The sequence below is a fragment of the Ambystoma mexicanum genome, chromosome 11 (assembly GCF_040938575.1).
Source record: "Ambystoma mexicanum isolate Mex_15411 chromosome 11, UKY_AmexF1_1, whole genome shotgun sequence".
Taxonomy (NCBI): Eukaryota; Metazoa; Chordata; class Amphibia; order Caudata; family Ambystomatidae; genus Ambystoma; species Ambystoma mexicanum.
Window position 1 is genome coordinate 1355688225 of NC_090934.1, and position 23307 is coordinate 1355711531.

General features: G+C 45.4%; 1 protein-coding gene across 2 annotated transcripts in view; it reads left to right on the plus strand.

Annotated features, from left to right (window-relative positions):
* Nucleotides 1–23307, plus strand: part of CGNL1 (cingulin like 1) — a 432222-nt gene that overhangs the window by 154011 nt on the left and 254904 nt on the right. For both annotated transcript variants that reach the window (XM_069624908.1, XM_069624907.1), the window contains 3 exons: nucleotides 2064–2165; nucleotides 2801–2949; nucleotides 15431–15572. In XM_069624908.1, the coding sequence (XP_069481009.1) occupies nucleotides 2064–2165; nucleotides 2801–2949; nucleotides 15431–15572 (393 nt within the window). The remainder of the gene's footprint in view (nucleotides 1–2063; nucleotides 2166–2800; nucleotides 2950–15430; nucleotides 15573–23307) is intronic.

Consider the following 23307-nt stretch of genomic DNA (forward strand, 5'->3'; position numbering starts at 1 on the left):
GTTTGGTTGTTCAATAGGAAAAGGGGGTACCATGTCGGGTCTGGGTGCACCCCACTCCCTCTCCCCAAGGACTTCCCACCCAGGTGATCCTCCCTTACTTCTCCACCCCCAGGGTCGGGATCCAAGAGTGATGGCCTTTCCCTGGCCAGCTGAGAAGAGAATCCAGGGTGCTTATGAGGTGAGGAGACCTTCAGGTTTCTCACAGTTCCTGGTGAGGGAGACAATTGAATGCAGCACTTTGCAGGATCACTTAACCAGGAATGAAGAATGAGTGGGTTTTGAAATTCACGCAAGGAGCATTGTTTGATCTTGCCATCCCTGCTTCACATTTTTCAACCTTTCATCACTTGGAGTCCTGGTATACCGCAGTGAGTGTCCTGAAGCAGTCCAGTGCTGCAGCACTGTATAAAAGTGCCCAAAAATAAGCCTAACCATCTGACTGCACTATGAGTTGTTTAAATTTACAGAGGAAATGTAGATTGCTGATCAAAGTCTTAGCCAAAGAGCGATTCCGGGTCCGGTTAAACCTCTAGAGGATTTATAGATGGTAGACTATGAATGGTAATAGTTTGAGACCTAAAACGCTTGCCACCAAGACTTTAGTGATTTTGGCGAGAAGTGGAATATTTGGAAAATAATGGCGTTGCTTTGGGTGCCATGCGCTTTCATGTGACTGATGAGAGAGTTGGATGTTCACAAGACTAAATGTCAACAATATTGTTGTTGTTTACCCAGGGCTTTTCATCGGAGTCGGACACATGCTAAACGTAGACCCAGGTACCAAAGGCAAAGTATGCCGCATTCCGGAGCTGCGGTTTCTGAATTCTTTGTGAACAAACTCTTTGACTAGTAAGGCGGTACATTTGGGGGAACATTTGAGGGAAACCAAGGATGGGCATAGGTCATAGAGTAGGCTAGCCATAGAATGAAGCCCAGCTTTCCGCCAGAAGTCTGCCATTCACTGGAGTTGTCCTAAAGACAGTGATATGTCGGACCTCCCTCTGTCCATTAGGTGATTGCCAGCATTATTTCTCAGACTTTTGATGACGGCCACACCTCTAAGCCAAACACAAACTCTCCAAACACCAAAATGTTAAGCTTTCTACGGACTAGAATGGTGTATCGTTCTAACGAGGCAGGTGTTCTCTCTAACCCAGTGGAATACGTTTCCAGTCCTGAACACACTGTACATCCCAGGGGGCTAATCAGCAATCCGACTGCAGCTAATATTGTTTGTTTGGAAGAATATGGTTTGTATTTGGAAAAGCGGCCGTACCTATATTTCCGTACTGGCGATGCCATGTGTTTGGTACAGAAACTTCTCATTTCAACTGCATCAATATGGGGAGCTCACCGGAAACGCCAAATTGATTTGATGCATTTGTATTTGCGCTAACAACCCACAAGGTATCCAAGCACTGAGCGGTACAGTACAGGTACATCATAGAACGGAAGAGGATCCATTGGAAAATTCTTTACCTCGTCTCGAAGTGAGAGGATGAATCTTGTGTTGCGAATTCCATGCGGCAGGGAATGCCAAAGAGATGGTGCCAACTTGAAAAGAACGACCTGGAGATGTCACGGGTTTAAAACAAAAAAAAACAAACAATGGAAGGAGACCAAACACTTATTCTGAGATCTTCGGTTCCTGGCTGGAACGTACCAGGAAATCCGGTCTTTCAAATAAGCTGGAGGTTTTCCAAACAAAATGTTGTGTACCAAAGTGAGTGCCTTAAACTTTAGCAGTTGTTGGTAATTCCAATTGCTTTCAAAATGCTACGATAAAGGTCTTTGTAGATTGCTAAAAGAAATGTGTTATCTCACTTCCACTTTGTCAATGACCTATTTTCCATGAAATCGATACATTGGTATTTTATGTAACTTTCAGACTTCTTTACATTGTAACAAACATTGATTCACGTTTGCTTTTGTAGAACTGTTTAGGCATACAGCATGCACCCAGGAATGCAGATAAACTGTAGTTTTGCTTTCCTGTGCTTGGTTTGACTCTAGGATGGTTTTGCCTTTTGGTAGTCTGTTTAACGCAGCCCTTTTACTCGCAGGCTTCTGAGCCTTCAGTGGAAGTCAAAACATTAATGGATGAAAAATGTGAACTGGAGAAAAAACTTTCCGATTTGCAGAAAAAACTGGACCAGGAAATTCAGGTAATCGATATTGCTTGGGTTTCATGATATGCTAAATTTTATAAAAAAGGACCCTGAGACTAAAATATCGCCTGAAGAATCTTAATAACAGGAAGCATGTGGCAGAGATGTCAGATCTTCGGTGCCTGCCAAGGGTTTTTTAATTCTGCCTGACCATATTTTCTGTAACTTTATCTTGATGCTCATTTAACAATAATGTAATAATTTTGAAAGAATTTGCGGCTGATTTACAAAGAAGTTACTCTTGGTAGCTCTGAGTTACTCCTGAATCAGTTACCCATAATACTTTTCTAGCGAATCGAAAAGACTGCTTCTGGAGTCAAGAGTAGGTAAGAGCTTCGTATAGTAACTGCTTGTAATTACCCTGTAAGCATTGAGGACAAATAATATATAGACATTTTATCATTGTAGTGCGGAATGTCCTATTTGGCTTGTGTTTTGAAGGCCCCTCACCCCCCAAGTTCGTATGGATCGGCGAAAAGGGAGGGTCTTCTACCCAGCGCGAGAGATCCTGCTTTAGGCCTAAGCGAGTTGAGATTGAAATTGAAGGAGTTAGTTTAGCAATACTGCCAATTGTAAAGAAAGGAAGCAGGTATTGAACTGATTAGCTATAAATATGAGCATACTTCTTGCAGAATCACCTTAATTCTAAAGAAGAAAAGGACAGGACGAGAGCAAACATGAAGGACGTCCAGCAGCATCTTGATGAATGCATTACAGAAAATAACATGATAAGAGAGCGGCTCAGTAAGAGTGAGAAGGAGCTCAGGAAAAATTTGGAGGAGTAAGTATGCTTGAAAATGTTTACCCAAAAAAACTGTTGTAGTACTCAATTTCTTTTTTGATACCAAAAGCTCACATAAATGAAAATATCTTGCAACTTTGCCCTGTGCATTTTGTGAGCGGTCAAAAGAATGGCTCAGACGCTGGGGTAGCGTTTCAGAATAAGTAATTTTTGTTGACTGAATTCATGTTAGACACATGCCTATCTGTCCCTATAACACAGGGGGTGGGTTTCCCTACCTCCACCAAACTAATGGTCCTGTTAGGAAGTCCAAAACTAAAGTTCGCCTTTCTATGTCAACCCTAAACTGACCCTTGCACTCCTACAAAACTATAACAGGGAAAAAGCAGAGTCTTTTGGGCTGTACGCATGCAGCCTTTCTTACGCGTGTTGTTCACCACTTTGTGTATAGCCGATGGTCAGTGGAAGTATTTTTTCTTCTTTAGAGACCATCCCAACCAATAATGCCAAGGGGACAATCCTCTTCCTTGGACTTTCCTGTGTAACGCCAACAGTAGGTTGATTAGAACAGCCCTGGTCTTTCCTTATCCCTGCTTGGTTCTCTTGTCATGCATTGCAATTTATCTATTTCTCAGAATAACTGGGACGAGGAAGATCCAATTATATATTGGAAAGCTTCACCAGACTCGTGGATCAGTCTTGGTTCCCCGCTCTAGCTAGGTTGCTCTTCTATTACCTTTACTTGCTAACCAACCCTTCCTTCCCAGAGTGTCCCTTTTGTCCTGTTTGCTCCGCTCCTTCTGCGGCTTTCTACTTTGCTCCTGCAGTGCCCCTATTAGTGCAGGACGCCCACGCTGCTTGGTGCCTATGAGCACACCATTCGGCGAAGTTCATGGAATACAGACTTTCTCTCTCTGTCCTTCTCGTTCGCGGCATTGCACGGTCGCTTGTCACTCTGCTGTCAATACTCTGGGATAGGTCTTGCATTCTCCAACAAGCTATGGCATTTTGTTGGTTCTTTCCACTGCCACTAGTACAACTGCTGCTTCTACTAATCTCCTCCACTCTGTAATGCCTTCCACCTTTTTAAATGATTTTGTTCGATCTTAGTGATGCACTAGAATGCACCTCTTGGTTCTTTGGGCTTCATTCCTCCTCCGCTTTACGCTTCTTCGTCACTGTAATTTCATTATGGAGGCATATTTTAGAAATGCAGGAATACATTTCTCTAGGTGATGTTGTAAAAGAGAAGGGTGTAGGTACTAGGAAGTTGTTATATCCTCCTTCTTTTCCATTAACTGGCCTTTTGTGTTCCTGGGCATTCCATTTCCTATGTGGCTGCTTCTTGCCTCGTTTGTGTCCTGTGCTTTGTCACAATTTGTACAGTTGATTCTTTTCCATTCTCTGATGTCCGCGAGGTGCCATGTAGTTGTGAAATGTGTACTTGCTCAATGGAAAATAGTGTCCCCTACGTACAGATATTCTAAAGCTCTGTACATTGTGACCAATCGGGGGAATTCACCCCCCTTGTGAGGCTACAGAGGTGAGCCTGCTCCGCAATACCCTCCTTAGGGGCTGAGACAAGTGGGACTTCTCCGGGAGATATTCCCCCTTAGGGGGACAAGGACTCCGTTCCCATGAATAACTCCCTAGAGATATCCACACTATAGTTCACATGGCATGTCCCACAACATCAGAGGCATTTAAGCATCATGACTGCGATGAAGAAACTGAGTAGAGACTGAAATCTTACTGGAAAAGAAAATGTACCTTTTAAATACTAAAATTTTCTACACTGAGACGAGGAGATTAAGTAATGGACACTATGTATGCCAAGCTGACGAGAGAGGAACAGTCAGCACAAGCCGACTGACTCAGAAGTTTGGAGCAGGAGAAAGTAATGCTGAGGAAAGGCAGAGAGAGAGGTTTGGACACCAGAGCCCCGGCATCAGCCCGGCATGAGAAACACTGAACAGGGAAACGGGCAAAAAACACTGGGACGCCTGAGCCACGGTGTCAACCCAGCCCAAGAAAGCATAAGAAGGGAAACCTTGAGGGGGAAGCACTGGGACACCGGAGACCCGGGGTCCACCCGACACAAGAAAGCTGAGGGACGCCATAGATGAAGCGTCAGCCACGCCTGAGAAGTCCGTGGGCAGGATCCAGAGTGGAGATGGCGGTGAGACCACAGAAATCCTGTGGTGGACAGTCAGACCCTACAACATCACCATTACCACTCTGCAAGCAAGACACGGGGTGTCCACTTCCTAGTCGAAAGACTAGGATACCAAAGAGGATAAACGGAGTGCAAGAGAAGTACAATGCCGAAGGGCATACTCCGACAGCGGGAGAGCTGAGAAGAGGTTCAGAAGGAACGAGGTTCCCAGAAACTTTCTTCCCCCAAACAGAAGAGAACGGGGAGAACGGGTATAACTGGCTGCCAAAAACGAACCAGAATATTAAACAAATAACTCAGCTAAGTAAAAGCCATAAGATAAAATTGCCCTTTGAAGAGAGGAACTTAAATTCAGGGGATATAAGAGCCAAGAACAATAGAAGGGAAAGGAATAAAAGGAATAATACAACAAGAAAAGATTCACAAATAGTAATACCCTGAGGAAGGGGGCGCGGTGAGTAACAAACTCATTTATAGAAGACAATGAGAATATGAAAAGGTGAAATTCTTTTGAATCCAAGTTGAAAGAAATCCAACAAGTGAAGCTAAATAAGTGGCAAACTGGTGACAGTAAATCTATTCCTAATTGAACATGAGAAAAAGGTTGTTCTGACATAAAGCGACCAAAAGAGATTCCTGAAGAGGAGGCAAAACTACCAACCATAGTTGAAGAGTTACAAACACTGATGCAAGTTATCTCAAGAGACTATTGAAAGATGACCTACTGTTGAATAGTCTGATTCTAGAAGTATGCTCAGGAGAAGGGAGACATTCTCCAACTGTACGTTTGTTTATATAGAGGTACGGTCACATAGGGTCGTTTTTGGACAGCAGACATCACGACTGACGGACGAGCACCTTGTTTAGAAATATAGTAAGGGACCTCCCAAAGGGACAGGGAAAGCTAGGACTTATCTTAATTTAATAAAAAATATCTTCAACCATTTCCTCGGTGCCTGCGTCCTTCTCTGACCCACCACAACATGCACTCAGTATATTTTGTACGTCACCTTAAAACACTACGTAATGAATAGAAACCACTCCAGGTCTCTATACCCATTGCTACATCACGGTAAGAGCTCTCAAATGTCCATTGTGTGTGTTTATTGATTTGTAAAGCGCACCAAACCCAGGGGTATCTGGGCGCATGAAGTACAATTGCAGTAGTTGTTTTTACATGCATAGTTATTTTTACATACATGAGTAGGATACAAACCTACTATAACAATAGTAGAGATAGGGTACACGGGAGAAGGACATAGGCAGACACATTGCAATAATTAACCTAGAATGGCATAGTAATCAGTACTAGAAGTGCAGGCAGTAGTCAGTCAAGTACGCATGTTGTGTGTGATGGGTGAGATTCAGCTGTCATTAGTGGCTAGCCAAGTTTTAGTATTCTTCCTGCACCTTAGGAAAGTCTGGTCAGTTCAGAGGTGTAAGGGAAGGGCGTTCCAGTATTGTGCAGCTTGGACAGGGAAGCTGTTCCCACCTGCCCTTTTCAGGTTAAATCTGGGAACTGCAATACAGCAGGATTGGTTGGCCCTCATGGGGAGAGATGAACATTTTCTGATGATTCTTTCTTGGAGATACTGTGGAGCAGCATTGTTTAGGCATTTTTGGGTAGTAGATACTAGTTTGAGTTGAATCCTATCCTTAATGAAGTGCCATTTAGTTTCTCTTCTAGCCTCCGAGATATGTTCTCTTCTCGAGATTTTGGTTTTATGAAGATGCGTCTCCAGACTGAAGCAAATGTGGCCTTTGTTCACTGGATAGCCTCCGTGTGTTATGTGAAGATTGTTCAGGAGGTTCCTTGCACTTTCCGACCCATTAACAACTCATCTTGTTTAGAGTTAACATTTGCTGCTTGCTAGAAGTACCAGCAAGTATTGATATTAACCTTTGAAAAACCTCCACTGGTTGCCATTCGCATTCAAACTCATTTGCCTATGGTATAAAGCCTCTAACTTAAATTCTCTTCTTTATATCTTTGAGAAACTAAAAATCTGTAGTGCAATGCGGGCATGTGACACACTGACATTCTAAGGTGTAGATATCACCATATTCTAAAAAAGTCAGTCCTGCACTGCTCTGATTTTGGTATGCTAACCAGTCTGTCAGACCTAGGCAAAGATCAATAAAGGAATAATTTAGACAGACCAGAGAGGTGTTCAGACTATTGTATCTGGGTACACCTCTTATCCTATGAATGGCTGCTCGAGAATCTTAACATGTATTTGCTGTGGTCAGGCAGGAATCGGCAGAGTAGATTTTAATTTTACTAAAACAAATAAGCACAGTGTCAGGGCAATCATTTTCCAGATGCAGAATAGAAATGGTGGCCTTGGTATGTGATTGGAGGAGAAAGCTCAGAGGCCATTTTGGACCTTTCTCTTTATTGGGTCTAGAAGTCCAGACCTGGTGATGCTGATCAGTTGGGTTCAATTAATTTAGTCGGGACTGGGAATAAGGCGAGCTATATCTGCCGGTTGTGCCTGACCTGTCAATTATTTTATTTTGTTATAGCTGTGCGTAATCACAAATAGGGTGAGACCAGCCATTAGCGACTTCATTTCTTGCCAGAAGTGCTTCTGTATCTCTTTGGTGTTTGTTATGACCAAGCGGTCTACACTCTACTCGATCCCCAGAGCATTTGATTCAAAGAGATTTATTTTACAAAGTAAATGAGCTAAGAGGCTGGGCAGGCTGAACGCAAGGTTATATGGGGTTCAAAGAATCCAATGGTGAGCAAAGCTAACTTGCTTAAGGATCATAGTCCTTCAGGCCAACTTGGTCTTCCCTTTTGGCTCCACCAGCCGCAGTCCAATGAAGTCGCACAGTGCTCTGGGGTTAGAAGGGGCTGACCGGTCTTCCTTGTCTGGGTCTTTAGGATGCTCCTTCTTTGCACTTGTGAGGATGCCACTCTCCTTGCTAGACGGGTTCTACCACCTGGGCGTCATAGGTCCCATGTTACACAGCTCAACCAAACCCCTCTGAGTCTAGGAAATGGCAAAGCTCACCATAGTCTTCACAAGCGCCTGGTTGGTAGATGCATCTCTAATGAGATCCCCTGTGTCGTAGGGGGTATCCTCCTCATGAGCTTTGTACAAGAGGACAAGATATCCACTGACGGGCCCATAGGTCAGTGCTCACCCTCTAGTACTTGTAAGACAAGATAGCTGCACCATGTGAGGGATGGGGGTGCAGGATTCACTTACTCCAACACGACTCAATAATGAGGACTCAGTAGTTTGGCAAAGGGAAGTCCGTTTAATGACAAGTACATCAAACAGGGAATCAGTTAGGAATCAGCATTGTTGCGACCACCCGTCTCACTCAGACTTCCTCGAACTTCAGTTGAACAGCAATTCTTAAAGGCAATATTCATCATCATTGACGTCTAATTCTACAAAACTCGACATTCAATATAATTGGTTAGGAAAGGTAACTTAAGTATAGGTGCTATAGCTGTATATGATAATAGAGCATGAGGATTGGAAAATTCTTATCGGGTGGCCGTCTATGCCCCTCCCTCTACATCACATGTGATAGATGTCACTACAAGTACGACTTCTCATTGGTTCTACGATATATAGGACCCTAGATAACTTGGTCCATTGTGATTGGGCAGGTTACACCCCTAGACATAAATTTCCACTTTAAATTAGCAGCATGGAGAATGTACACCAAGGTGCCTGGTGTCCCAAGTTTCACCCTGAATTCCTTCCATCAATCAGTATCTTGGGACTATGTGTCAATTAGTTGGCTGGGTATGGTCTCGAAACTGCAGCCTCTTATCTGGAGAAGTTATGGCACCCTTGGATCTGGGTGACATCAGACGTTGGTAATTCTTTGCGCCTGTCTTGGTCACATGTCCGTTCACCATGAATCTGCTTCAGTTTCCAGCTTTTAGTGTATTTAATTCTGTTTTCGGCCTCGCCACCTGCATGGGCCTCCTTTATCTTGACTTTCACGGGGCAGGCTGGTATGCTCTGAAGTATGAGTCTTGTTAGCTGACGCTCTCCTCCCTTTCTCTGGATGACCTCGATTTCCTAGGCATGAGCCGCTCTTTGAGTTTCGATTCCGCTCCTTCTCTTGACTCTGGCTGGGTTTATGAAACTTGGCCTGATAGGCCTCTGGCAGCCTGGGTACATTTCTGCTTTACAAAATGGAGTTGCACTTATATAGCGTGCCTTATTGAGGTAGATATAGTTGGCGCTTGCTGCTCTATTCTTCTACTAAGCATTGCAAGCAGTATCCTTTTCTTTAGCTTCTTGTGTTCCAAGCGTATTTTCACACGTTTAACTGGTCGGTTGCTTCCATCTTGTCTTGTAGCAACGTTTCCTCATGTTTTAACATTGTCTCTTCTGTGTCCATTACATTTATTTTCGTAGCGACTCATACTGGCGTCCTATCTTCGATGGCTGTTTTCGTTCATTCGTGAGTCTGTCCAGGCCCTTGTGTCAAGAGCCTTCCATTAAGGCTCTTTGGGTCTCTTCATGGACCGTCTGTAGGTAGTCTTCGTTTTGTATCAGCGGCTGGTACGGCTGTCTGATAGGGTACTGTGCTGCCCAGGGTTGTCTGGTTATGGGCACTTCAACAGGTATGGATCTTCTGATGTACACTGAGCAGAGCCCCAGTGCAGCTCTTCGTTGGTTCATTTGTTCCTCATACATCACATACCTTGGTGAGTACTCTCCTGGTACCTCGAAATGAGGGGCAGGGGTGCAGGCCATGTCTGGGACCTCCTCTACACTTCCTTCTTCTTTCACCTCTGGACCTCTTATTCCCCACACTTTCCACCTCTACATCCTGCAATGGTCTCCCTTCACCTCCCATTGTGATTCTCTCACGTCCCACACAATTGCAACTTCTTCATGCAGCTCCTCTGCTGCCTTATTCTTCCTCTACAAACATCTGTTCTACTTTGCCTCCGCTGTTAGACTACTTTTCTTTGCATCCCCTGGCCACATGCGCACACACTCCCACCCCTGACCTCTTGATCCATCCAGACCTCTTTCCTCCCACCAGATCACCTTTCTCTCGCCTCCTGCTTGCCCTGCTCCACCATCTCCTAGATGTATTGATTAACCACGTCTCTACTGCTCAACCTCTAACTTCCACACCCACGTTTTTTATACTTCTACAGGCGTGAAAGAGAAGACCTCTGCTCAGCTGTTTCCTCCTATATCACAAGCATGGGGTTTGCTTTTAATCTGATACTCAACTGACTCCTCTTTCTGTCTGTGGCTGCATGCAAAACCTTGTAATGAGCCCACTGTGTTGGTTTGCTGTTCATCATTGTCAATGCCGCAGGCTGTGAGCGTTTGCTACTGGTGTACACAAGTGCTGAGGGTCCAGGCTCATGGGAGTGTGCATCACTGGGCCCTTGCACATTGATGAACCATTGTGGAATTCCAGTGTTTGTTGCTCTCAAAGCGGGTCCTGCCAAAGTAGCTTTCTGGTTAAAGTTTACTAGTGCTAGTTAGTGCTGCATGGGTTACATTGACCAAAAGTGTCCACAGTCACAATGTTAGACTGTTCACATTGTCATTAACATTGGGTACATGGTTAGCAGTATTAATTTGGGAAATTTTATTTGTTTGCTTTTAGGCACTTATACAGGAAATAAAATTCTGTTTCAGAGCGCCCACAGGGCAGCAGGGAGGGTACATGGGGTAGCAATACAATTAAATGCAAAAAATACAATTAAATACAAAAAGTACAGAGGGGGAAGGGACAGCCGAACCTCTTCTGCCTTGCGAGTATTCCGAATGTGCAAGTGCAGGAAGGAAGAGGGCAGTGGAGTAGGTTCTAAGGTGTCCGTGCTCGAGGGTGAGCAACAGATGATGTGCAGGGTATAGTAAGTGGTATCCGCCAAGAGCCGCGTTGGGTGGAAAGTGCGAATCTCCAGTGCGGAAGGAGAGCCGGGGAAAGTGCTGAAGGAAGATAGATGCTGGTGAGATTGGTTGTGAATGTTCAGGGGCCCAGTGGATGCATAAGGGTGCAAGACACCAATCACAGCAGCTGTGTGATTAGCAGGGGAAGGAGGAAGGGAAGGAGCAGTAAAATAGCAGAGTCTTGAGGTGTTTTCGGGAACTTCAGAAGGTCCTGCTCAAGACGCAGTGGGAGGGGAAGCCTGTTACTGAGGAAAAAACCTGCTGAGGAAAGCGAGCGGCCTCCTGCTCTCTGTTTAGCAAAACTCTTTACAGACCGAGTTGGTGCCAGAGGAGCGTAGAGGTCTAGATGGAGAGTATTTGGTGAGAGATAGTTGCAGATAGTGTGGTCCCCGGCCCGAGACAGCCTTGTGGATGATGCAGAGGGATTTTAATTTGATCCGTGCAGCAACCAGGAGCCAGTGGAGGCTTTTTGGGGCAGGAGAGATGCGGCCCCTGGGCTTAAGGCCAAGTCTAAATCATGCTGCTCTATTCTGGATTAGCTGAAGAGGACGCAGAGTGAATGAAGGTGGATTGAGGAGGAGGATGTTGCAATAGTCCAATCTAAAGAGAACCAGGGCTCGGGAAACATTGAGCTTCTGGGGGAAAGTGAGAAATGGGAGAATTCCCGTGAGAAGGAAGAGTTGGAAGTGGACTTCTTGGCAATGTCTTGCGTGTGAGGGAGGGTGGCCAGAGACAAGGGAAGGATGGAGCAGGGTCCCAATTGGAAGGATCTCAGTATTGCTAGCAATAAGGCAGCGATAATTTGAAGAGCACCAAGCCTGGATGGCAGACTGGCAGTTGGGGATGAAGGAAAGTGTGAGAGTCAGCAGGAAGTGCGAAAAAGAGTTGATTGTCGTCTGCATAACACTGGAAGTTAAGGGAAATGGAGGAGATGAGACGTGCCAGTTGTGAAAGGTAGATGTTAAAGAGCTAGGGAGAGATGATAGATCCCTGGGGGACACCACAGATGGAGAAGGAATTAGGGGAGGAGAAGGTGCCCATGATGACAAGGGAGGGGCAGTCAGTAGGTAAAGAAGCCAGCCATTCCAGTGCTCGTTCCGAGATACCAAGGGTATCATGGAGCCTTTGTATGAGGATGGAATGGTTGAGTTTCCCAGGTTTTTAGCACGGGACAAGGTGGGACTCTTGAGCACAGCACACTCCTCGCACCTGGCACAAGCTTGCAGTTCCTTTTCTCTATATCAGGGCCCTCTATGCCAATGTCTCTTCTCATACAAAGTCTCTTGCTTCAGAGGGCCTAATATGCCAAAACCAACAAAACAAACCGTTCCTTCTGGTAACCTTGCCGTTGGGTGATTACTCTTTACCCTTCGATCCCCCTCAGTTGGGCTCTGATCCTTCTTTCAGCGTTAGCCTCTCAAAACACTTGCGAATTTAAACAGGGGCGTCCGAAGGGCGATCACATCTCGCTGGGTCACTGTTATTTTATGGAAAGTGCGTGCTTCACAATATCACAATTCGCACAGCATTTCCCTCAGCTGGACGCAAACGCCAGTTTCACAATTCCCTCAATTGGGTTCACACTTTCCACAGTTCACATTTCTAAATCTCATCAGAAAGCGGGGTTCCCTTCCCCTAGCTTTCTCTTGACATCTGTGTCAGCTTCACATATGCCACAGTGTACATTTCAATAAAAAGTAATTCTAGAACCTAGAACCCTTAGGTTGTTCCCTTTAGCCAAGTCTGGGTCTCGGGCCCCCAGTCAGGCTTTCTCTAAAGGCCCAGTCAGGCTTCGCACAGTTCATTCATTACAATGTTCTAGGGTGTGTTGGGGATCACCCCAATTCGTAGGCATCCCTCTGTCGGGTTCACTTCTGCCTCCACAACCCGCCCAAGGGATTCGGTTTGACCGTCGTATGACCACCTTGACACCTCATGCCGGCCCTCCCTAAGGCCTCTTGGTACTTGTTGTTTCTCCTCGTTTGGGGGAGGGGGCACCAACCAGAGACCTTCAAATGAGCGCCCACGTGGCGCTGGACCGTTCCATCTCTGGTGCCAGTTTCTCTCACAAATGTTCACGGGTGACTCCCTTTACTGGGCTCAGACCCCTCCCACAAAGTTTACAATCTTCAAAGGTATGTTTTTGGACTCTCAGTCCCAGAATGCACTTGGGATAATTTTGCTCTCACTTCACAGCTCCCCAAAATGGCATTCCATGTTATGAGAGCTGTAGGAGCCACAAGGGGATGTTTCTATGAGGTCAGGGTCTTACCTCCTGCCCATCATGTACCTGGGTTCACCTCTCTGGTCCCAGGAGTGGGGTCTGCTCTAAGTACCGCCAGGCAACCCCCAGCTGCCCCTGGTCTTTCCTTCTGGAAGTACAGCTCCCTCCTCCACACTGCAGTCTCATCTCAACTAGCAGGGCCAGTGTTTGGGCTCCAGGTCTTCCAAGGCTTCTGCAACTCACTAGGGCTTTCTCCTTTGCTCCGGCACCTTCCAGCATCCCTGACTCGATAAGTGGGCTTTCCTGCTCCACCTTTTATGTTGCCTCTGTGAGACAAGTGGAGTCAGGTTTGAGTAATTAGAGAGGGAGGCCTGACTTAACCTGGCCTGATTATTGGGACAGTTTTCTGTAGAAAGGGCAGAGTCTGTTTTCTGTGTCTTTGGGTCCCTGTTGGTAATCTTCATCCTCCCAATCTCTCTCCTCCACGTCTCAGTGACTTTAGGAATGAACAGATGGGAGAATTTATGGGGATTGTAGTTTTCACTAGTAAGCTTAGGAAAATCCAGAAAAATACTGTTGAGAAAGGCGGGTAGTCCTGTTGTCACTCACTGTGAGTTGTCCATGTCGGGAAAGGGGCAGAGGGGTTGAGTTCCTAAATATCCTACCTGGTAGGAAGGGGAAAAGGTGTTACAGGGAAGGGGTACCGCCTCTCACCCTTCGTTGTCCCACTTCCACTCAATGAGGAGCCCTCATCCAGGTGATCCTCCCGCACTTGTCCACCCCCAGGTACTGGCTCCAATAGTGATGGCCATGAAGGGGGGGTGTGGTTATGGCTTATGGACTTCTCCAGAGGTTATGCACGAGTTTCTCCAGGGGCAGACTAGGGTTCACCTGGTGTGTGATAATCTTAAGGCTGGTGATGGACTGGAGAACCTTGGGGATCCTCTTTTTATCTCTTCTTGGGCCTGCATATTGGAGCCGCTTGTGGCCCATTGCTTTCCCAGTCCAATTCTCCAGCCTATACAGTGGGACTTCATAAAACTTTCCATAATAGCTGCTCCGAGCACCTTTGATTTCGTATTAGTGAATTGATTTTAAATTTGGCCCAAGCAGGTGGCACTAGCCATGTGCATGAAAAATATATAGTGGTATAAAAGTATGTTGGGCTTGGCGGGTTGTTCTGCCATTTGTGGGGGGATGCATATAAACAAGTCTCGTGACCTGTAGCACATTCCCATTATGATCTAAATTCATTTCACATTAAGGCAATTTTAAGCAAACCGTTCTACTTGCAAATGCCTCTAGCCGAAAGATAATGGGTTCATTGAACATATCCAGCAGATTCTGGTGTAATAAAAGCTGCTTCAGCAGGCGTGCCTTCAGCACAGAAACACAGCTCGGAGTTCAAGTTCTTGGCCCATCTCATGTCTTTTCTTTTTTTTATTGTAAAAGGTAAAGACTAGTACTAACGTGTAATTCTTATTGTTTTGTAAAGAAAAGGTAAAGAACAGTAGTAAAATGTTTTATTTTATTGAGCTCGTTTATTAAATACATAAAAATAGCAATGCCAAAACCTATCCATACGGGTACATTGTCTGTATATAGTATTGCGGGGGCTAGGGGGGAGAAACCATCACGCTATAGATGTTTTGGCATTCGCCTAGCATGTTCTCTCCCCATTGACTGTACTGGCTAGGCCTGATGGGAGTTGTAGGCTACAGGTTGCCCCAAAACTGGCATATACAAAAGCCAAGACGGCTGGCTTTGTCAATTCTTGTTTTATGAAGACACACCTGTGACTTCAAGCTATGTATTTTTGGCCTGCAAAATGTTTATTCTCATTAGGGATTTTTCACATACTCTTCATTTTTAACTCTTTCCATGTCATTAATCATAGGCAAAACATTTTTTTGGCCGACCTACACTTTCGGCAATTTCTTTTTAACCACTGTTTGTGCAGCAAAATGCGGGAGGAAATACCCCCCTCAACCCCCCCACCCGGTACCCTCTTACTACCTATGCACCCCGTATATACCTTAACACCATTTACGATATGCATTTTGCCACAAAAAAAGGTCAAAACACGCATTCGGTGAAATTGTTCGGCAAAAGTTGACTAGATGAATTTTTTTGGGCACACCTCTTATTCTGCATGCGCGTCCCATCTGAATTTGAAGGCAGCATCCGGTGTCTTAGGCTAACGTTTTACCATCTTTTTAGATTATTTCAGGTCAAGATGGAGCGGGAGCAAAATCAGACCGAAATTCGAGACTTGCAAGATCAGCTGTCGGAAATGCACGATGAGTTGGATGAAGCCAAGAATTCTGGAGCCGGTGATGGGGAGCGCGAAGCTCTGATTGAGGTGCGTAGGACGTGGAGAGCTCGATGCAGTGACATGGACACACCATGATGTCATGAACTTGATTGGTCATATTGCTTCAAAAAGCTTGGCCAAAATATGTACTATTGCTCATGCAACGAGTGGGTCTTTGGCTCTTCTGCTACTGACTGACTTCCCAATACAAGGCTTCGAAGAATTCCTCACACTGTTGTTCACATGTTGAGGCGGCGGTGGTGCTCATCCATGCTGTCCCTGGCATAGAGATCATGTTTATGCCAAAATATGCTCGCCTGGGTTTTCCCTTTTTTGTCTTCCCACCAGGGAACTCATTCTGGGGTATTGAAGTGTTTCTGACCCGCACACATTCATTGTTTTCTGAATGTATGCTCCCCTTACCCCACCCAACCCTCCCTCTCCCCGCCCCATTATGATTTGTTCGGCTACTGGATGTTAATTTTACTTTGGTACGATTTGTCTTTATTATGAAGTAAATTTTAGATTTACTTGAAACCTCTACCATGCACACATTTGTATTTGCTCTTGGCATCGTTCGCAGAACAAAAAGCTTTTGTGATGTTTTCCTTTACATTTTCACATGTTGAAAGCATGAGCTTTCCCAGTGGCATGGTTTGCCAGCTCTTGCACAAGGTTCCCTGCTTGAACTTGGCTTGGAGTTGCCAAAACTAAGCGTAACCTTGGAAAACTAAATCAAAGTTGATATGGGGCAGACTCTAGTGAGTGTTGATGTTACCTGGTTCGAGCCGACGCATGATCCCGGCTGGAACGCCATTATCCCTTTGGTCTAGTGGGCCACGTCCTTTCCTGCTCTGTTACACCCCCATGGTTTTATTCATGCCCCTCTCAGTCCCTGGCCACGAACACCACTGCTTCCCTCTCCCTACTCTGCTGGAACTTACCTTAAGAGTTCACCCCCCCCTAACCGCCCTCCCCGCCCTCGCTCTCAGCACTTGATCCACATGCGTGCAGCGTTTCAGCCTTTGGAACCTATGCTTCGGAGTCAAGCCGTAGCGGGAGGGCTTCCCACTCCAACGTCTTAGTGCCTGCCTGTACGAAGGTCTATTAGGACGACATGAACCCAGGGCGCCATACCGTCCTGCCTCATGGATAAAGGGTAAGGATGTACCATCCTGCACCTGAGATAGCAGAGCGCGGGGAGACGGTGAGTTGGGAGGAGATGTTTGATCAGCAGTTATTGACCATTCTAGGCTTATCGGATAAAACGGAACCAAAACGTTTCAATATGATAATGCGACGTTAGAGATTTCTAAGACTTTACTTCAAGAGAAGGGCATTGCAGTTTTCCTCATTTGTGCCAAAAGGGTCGGCCTTGTTTGATACACGATATAGAGTTCTACAAAGTGTCTGTCACTGTTCTTTAGTGTGCATAGGAATCAACTGAAGGATTTGGATTTAAGCGGTTTCTCAAAGTTGGGTTTGGGGCAACACATTCACGGGGGGAGGGGCACTGGGGGGGCACTGCTTTGCCCATTTCTGTAGCAAAGATTGCTGTTTTTTTAATATGATACACACTTGTGTTGGGTATTTAGCAAATAACCTTCTGGTTAAATCAGTTTAGAGATTAGATTTAGGAACATTCAAGTCTCAAATGGCATCCTTGCTCCCTGGTGGGTCGTCCCATTGGACAATAACTGAACACCTCACCCTACTCTGCTTCTTGTAATCTCATATCCGTTTCAAGCCACCATGATGATGCAGAACAGCATCAAGGTTCACGGTTGACATCGAGAAGCGTGTTGGTTCATGGGGGATCTTTGCCGTCAGTTCTCTTAAGAATAAACTCCATCTTGGATGGCTTCTGCTTGACATGTTTTCAATGACCGGAATCTGGGCTGAGAACGCCATAGCACAAGAAAAGATAACTTGTAAAGTTCTTGGCAGAGATCCCCAACATCTGGATGGTTGCGGGTCACTTTACCAGAGTGTCGAGATACTATGGTAGTATTTGCTATAAGCCATTTCAATTTTCAGAAAAGAAGGGTAAGCAAATAGGGGACCATGGGCTGATCCCTGTGCAGCTTTAGACAACATCGGCCAGTGCCTCAGTCCCCGAAGGCTTCATGTTATATACCCCTTCGATGCAATGAGGAAGTTGGTGGCACCAGAAGAGGTGTAAAGTGTGGAAGCTGGTTTAGAGGGTGCCCATGGCATGGTGGGAAGGAGACATGACGGAAGAGAAATGGGCAGCTGGATGTATGTATAATGGGCGCTGCTGCGGGAAGCCAGAGTTGCGCGATATTTCTCTGCAGTACGGTTACCCGCAGTAAGATGATTATGTACCTCCAGGACAGTGGACCATAGTTGGGATTAGAGTGTTTATAGGGATCATAAGGTACTGTTGCAATAACAGAATGTTACATTGTTCAATTTGCAAGCAGGGGACCATGCACTTATTGTAGGCAGAGACCGGTGAGTGCGTAGTTTGCAATCAATACTCTTTGGGGCTGTATTTTTTTAATGATATTAGAAGGGCATAGGCTGTTGTTTCCTTAATTCCTTTTTAAGTGGTTTGCAGTACACGCTCTAAGAGTTGAATGGTTCCTTGGCGCATACCTGTGCAGGATTATCGGGGTTCTGCTTCCTTCATTAGGTTGGAGCGAGGTATGTTAGAAGGCCAAAGCCACAACAATGCGGGTAGGCTGGGGCTCTGATTTGGAAGCGGATATCCTGTCGTTTAGGAGCCTGTGCTTCGACGTGGCCATTTTCTGACTGGCCTTTCAAGATACTGGTGTGTTAGGCCATCTAAAGGCCCACAGCACTCAGTTTTATTTTTGCAGAAATAGGTGGGGGCTGTGGGGGCACCGTTGTATGCGAGGCAAAGTATCATGAATTGGATCGTGCACAAAGTCTTCGAAAAAGTGTTTCTATTTCTTTTGCATATTAAACAAACAGAGCAAGCCCTTAAGAAATTACATTTATTAACCAAATATTTTTGGTTACCAAGGCAGCATTTGAGTAAAAACACCAAAAACAGAAGGGTGGGAATCTTTGCATCAATCCAATATGGCGGCAATTGCTATGGACCGCTTCCATTCCATCATTTTTTGGTGTGCATGTGTCATGCTAGCACTGCATGGTCCTATCCACTCTTCATGGGTGCACACGCAACCCCTCTGTGCTTAGGTCGCCAGGATGAAGCTGACAGAGACGGAAGACGGCCAAAACATGTTTGTGTTGGCTTGTGTTCCCATGCAGGGGTGACATGGCCCAGCAGTTCACGCTGGACTGCTCCCATTGGTACCAGGAAAATGACTGATTTGGATAAGGGTGATCCTCTTTTGTAATGGCACAGACCAGCTCAAATCGATGGAATGTGGCTTCCAGTGGGCATTCCCAGTGATTGTGAGTATTGATGGCCAGCCTTTCATCCATCGCTTTTTGGTGTTTATAGTGAGTCATTGGGTATGCCCAGATGCAAGTCCCTCACTCTAGGTTCTGAGGCAACCAACACCTCACTGATGAGGCCAATTAAGCAGTGGCGTTGCTATGGGGGGGGGGGCTAAGGGGGCTATAGCCCTGGATCCTTTGGTTGTAGCCCCTGATAGAATCTCAGGAGCTACAGCCAGAAGACTAGCTAGCCCCCAGTCCCAACAGTACCGACATCAGCTTAGCCCCGGGTCTTTTCCAGACCTAGCAACTCCCCTGCAATTAAGGCTGAGAACATGCCGGGTTGTACTTGTGTTCCGATGGGACGATGCCTAGTAGTTCTGGGTGGACTGCTCCCATTGGAGGCAGGATGAAGGTTAATTTGCACATTTCAAATCGGCTACTCCTCTGGCCTTGAGTCTACTAACAGTGGCATGAAAGCTTCCCAGGGGGAAACCCATTGTTTGATTAATTCCAATCTGTCCATCCATCATGTTCTGACACTCAGGCTAACCAGGGAATTTACATTCTACCACTGCCTTTGAAAGGAGCTTTCCTTTTTATAGATAGTAAAAATAAAAATGCATATCTATTTTCTCAATGAAGCACGTTATTTGACTTGCACGGCTTCCAAAGCGACACCTCTCCATTTCAGCTATTTTATTAGACTCGGTTTTACAGCTCTGAGAGCGCAGGCATCCAGGCTGCCCTGGGAACCCTGCTCGCCCTCTTTAATGCCTGCGCCGCGACTGTTTCCACTGTACACCCATTAGTGTTTTCTGTCAATAGAGCATGTGTTTGTTGGGCCTATCTTCCGTGACTGCAAATGGCTAAAAGGCGTTGGCCGGCTGTGACTCGTTAACTTTTTTTGCACATTTTGGGAGAAACTTGCATGAAGCAAGAAATTAAATGAATCTCCATCTATCACATTTATTAACCATGTTTTACATTCTTTTTCATTATTTTGTTCAATTGTTAAGCATGCAAATACCAAGATACTTAGTTTCATGTTTCGCACAGCCTCTTAACAAGACAAAAGTGTTATGGCAATTAAAATTGGGGTATTACTGCAAAATATCACAGCCCATCGCTGGGAATCCGAAAATGCCCCATATTTAAAGCCCCATTTCACTACATATATATATGTGGGAATAATGGAAATGAGGGATATGGGGGGTCTGCTGGGGTCTCCCCCCCACATATTTATGCAGCGGAGTGGGGTAAAAGAAAACAAAATCGGTATTTTGGGATTCGTTGTGTTTTTTTTTCGATGTTTTTAACTTGATCCTGTAAAGTACATCGGTGTCTGCATCTCTGACCATATAAACCTGGCTTGTGGGTTAAGGCTGTGTCCTGAGGAGGGGGATGTGCCAGAGAAACCTAGCGGAGAGTGTGCCCCAGCCATAAATTCCATGGGTCATGGGGGGAGATTGGTGAGAGGTTGTGTTATCGGAGCCGAGAAGCGGACCGCCGGCGTTACATCGAAGATGGGTCAGAAATGTCGGTCCCTCTTGTGTGGATTGAGCCTTTTTTTTTTTAAGGAAAATTCGGTACTTTTGAGAATCCTGTGCCCTGTCTTGAACAGCTTGAGTCCTGAATAAGTTTGCATATATTGGGCCAGAGAGACTGATTCTAGCGCCTCTCCTCACTTGCGCCCAGAAAAGTGATCGCCCAATTCACAAAGAGCATCTGAGCGCGTCTTGGATGCGCTCATTCAGATGCGCTCATTCAGTTGCCCTTTCTTTCCCATTTGCGCAAACAAGGGGGCGTTCCAGGGCATCTAAAAGCGCGTCCAGAATTCACAAAACGGAACGCGCTTTCAAAATGCCTTGAAGCGAGGGGCACCCCCTGCGCCTTTTTAAAACCAGCGCCCAGAGATGCGTAAAATCATGTCAGGGTCATTGCTGACCACGCCATGATTTGCTTTTTGAAGTGTGACGGCCACGGTTTAAACCACGGCTGCCACACTATAATTTCCATCGCCCAAACAGGGATGGCAATGCTTTTTAACATTTTGTGTTGGTCATTTCCCCTATACAGGCCCCTTAATGGCTCATCTCGGTGAAATGTGCTCCCGGCAACCACGTTAGTGTCAGGAGCGCACTCCCGACTGTAATGCATGCACGAGGGCTGCGTAGCGCATCTTTGTGCCACTGTCCAGCCCCTACTGCAATACACAGGTCACCTTTGAGAATAGGGTGACCTGCGCGTTTCCAAAAATGGCAGGAATAAAATTAGCGCGTTCTCTGTGCCAGGGGTGTTGCTAGGTCTGGAAAAGATCAAGGGCTACCCTAATGTCTGGTCTGTCAGGACTCGGAGCTAGCTAGCCTTTTGGTTGTAGCCCCTGAGCTTCTATCCAGGGCTACAATCCAAAGACCCAGGGCTATAGCTCCCCAGACCCCCCTAGCAACAACTCTGCTCTGCACCCCTTATATATGCACTATTTTTTGGGAATCTGCCCCAGTGCATCGAGTTATTTTATTCTTGTCAATAGATTATAAAAATTGGGCACATTAACATTTTACAAAGGTGTGTAGATTCAATGACATTTTTTGAAATGGTGTGCAATGGACTATATATTTCATCAGACGCCATCATGATATGTGGAAATTCAAACATCTAACAATTATTGTCCCTTATGAGCGTATGTTAATGTAAGACACTGCCATGGTGTCTAGGATTGGTCAAACACCCCACCAAGGACACCTTTCCTGTAGATCTGAGTTGTTGCACCCACCTGAACCCTGAAACGGGCCCCTAACCTCACCCAGTCCACTTTATTACTGTATCAGTCAGTCATCCTTTATTCCGGTTATCACAAACCATGAATGCATGCAACGAGAATAAATGATGCATTTATCCAGTATTTCATAGCAAGTACAATAAAAATAATTATAAGAAAAAGTAGCGTTTTAAATAATAGTTCTGCAGATTCGAGTCCATTAAAATATCTACTGAACAACGTTGGGTGTTCCAACTAAGTTGTACTTGATTCTTATGTTTCAGCACCATAGGCCTTCGATCTGATGGTCCGCACTGTCTGTATAAAACAGATCGGTGCCCAAGTACGAGGAGAGTTTGCACAAAGTAAAAACGATAACTATGGACAGCAATGGGTAAAATTTAGCTTTTGCAATACTGGTAACAGGGTGGACTATCTTTCCTCTTTACACTTTTGAAAGAAAAATTGAACATTCTAGAATCAATTACCCCCACGACAAACAGAACTGCACATAAAAAACCCTGCATTTCTCCACCACTGACCAATACTCGAGTTTATAGCTCAAATAAATTCAGGCCCTGCTTACTGTGAAGGCATCATGAATAAGGACACAGACAGCAAATTCCAAATTCAAAACAACCAATTTTTACTGACTTAAATGTCACGATAGAAAAAGGCCTAACTTTCCCTATGGTAAGGTGGGATTTCCCTAACGAAACAAAACTAAGGAAAGTCTGAGTCAGAGTTCAACTTGGGAATCTGTCTGAGTCCAAACCCTATACTTGCCCCCACAACTATATCTGTACAATGTATAGGGATGTCAACAACCAAATGAAAACAGTGTTTAACACAACGTTCTGAGCTACTTGCAGCTCACAGCTTCCTTCCCCCAAGTATAAAACATTTACACAAAGAAAAAGACTCAACATTTCCTTTTTTGGATTTAGGATGGAATAGTTTTATTCAGGTCTCATGGCTTCCTTCCCAAGTTAGGACTTGCGGTTCCCTTCCCCAAGTTCCAAGTCCCATAGTTCAAACAACCTTGACATTCAATGCTCCTGGTGAGAACTCAGGGTTCCCTTGCCCAAGTTCCAAATCACACAGTGATTTCGTCAACAACTTAATAGAAGCCATCACCAACTTGGCCATCGATCACAAACGCCTAATAATCCTGGGGGACTTCGACATTTGGTTTGAAGAAAAACGCGCCAATCCTCAAAACTCACTTATTGGGCAGCTAACAACCATGAAACTACAACAACTGGTCAAAGGGGCCACACACAGCAGGACACACCCTTGACGCAATCTTCGCCAAGAAAAACCTTATCACCACGGCACCACTGATACAAATACTCTGGAGCGACCACCTCATCATTCCATTCGTGATCACGCTACCAACTCAAGTCAACATCCAACCCCTCAAGATACCAAACACCACAAAGAAACTGGATAAACCGTCAAAGCAAGCAACCTAATGAAACAACTGGAGACGACCAGACCTTCAACAGCAGAACTAGAGAAGGCAGACCTAGACGCGAAAGCGGAGCTACTCCACAAATGGATTGCAGAGACAATCAAAAAATCCCCCCAGAAATACCATTCACCCCCTCAAGAAAAAGAGCAATGGCA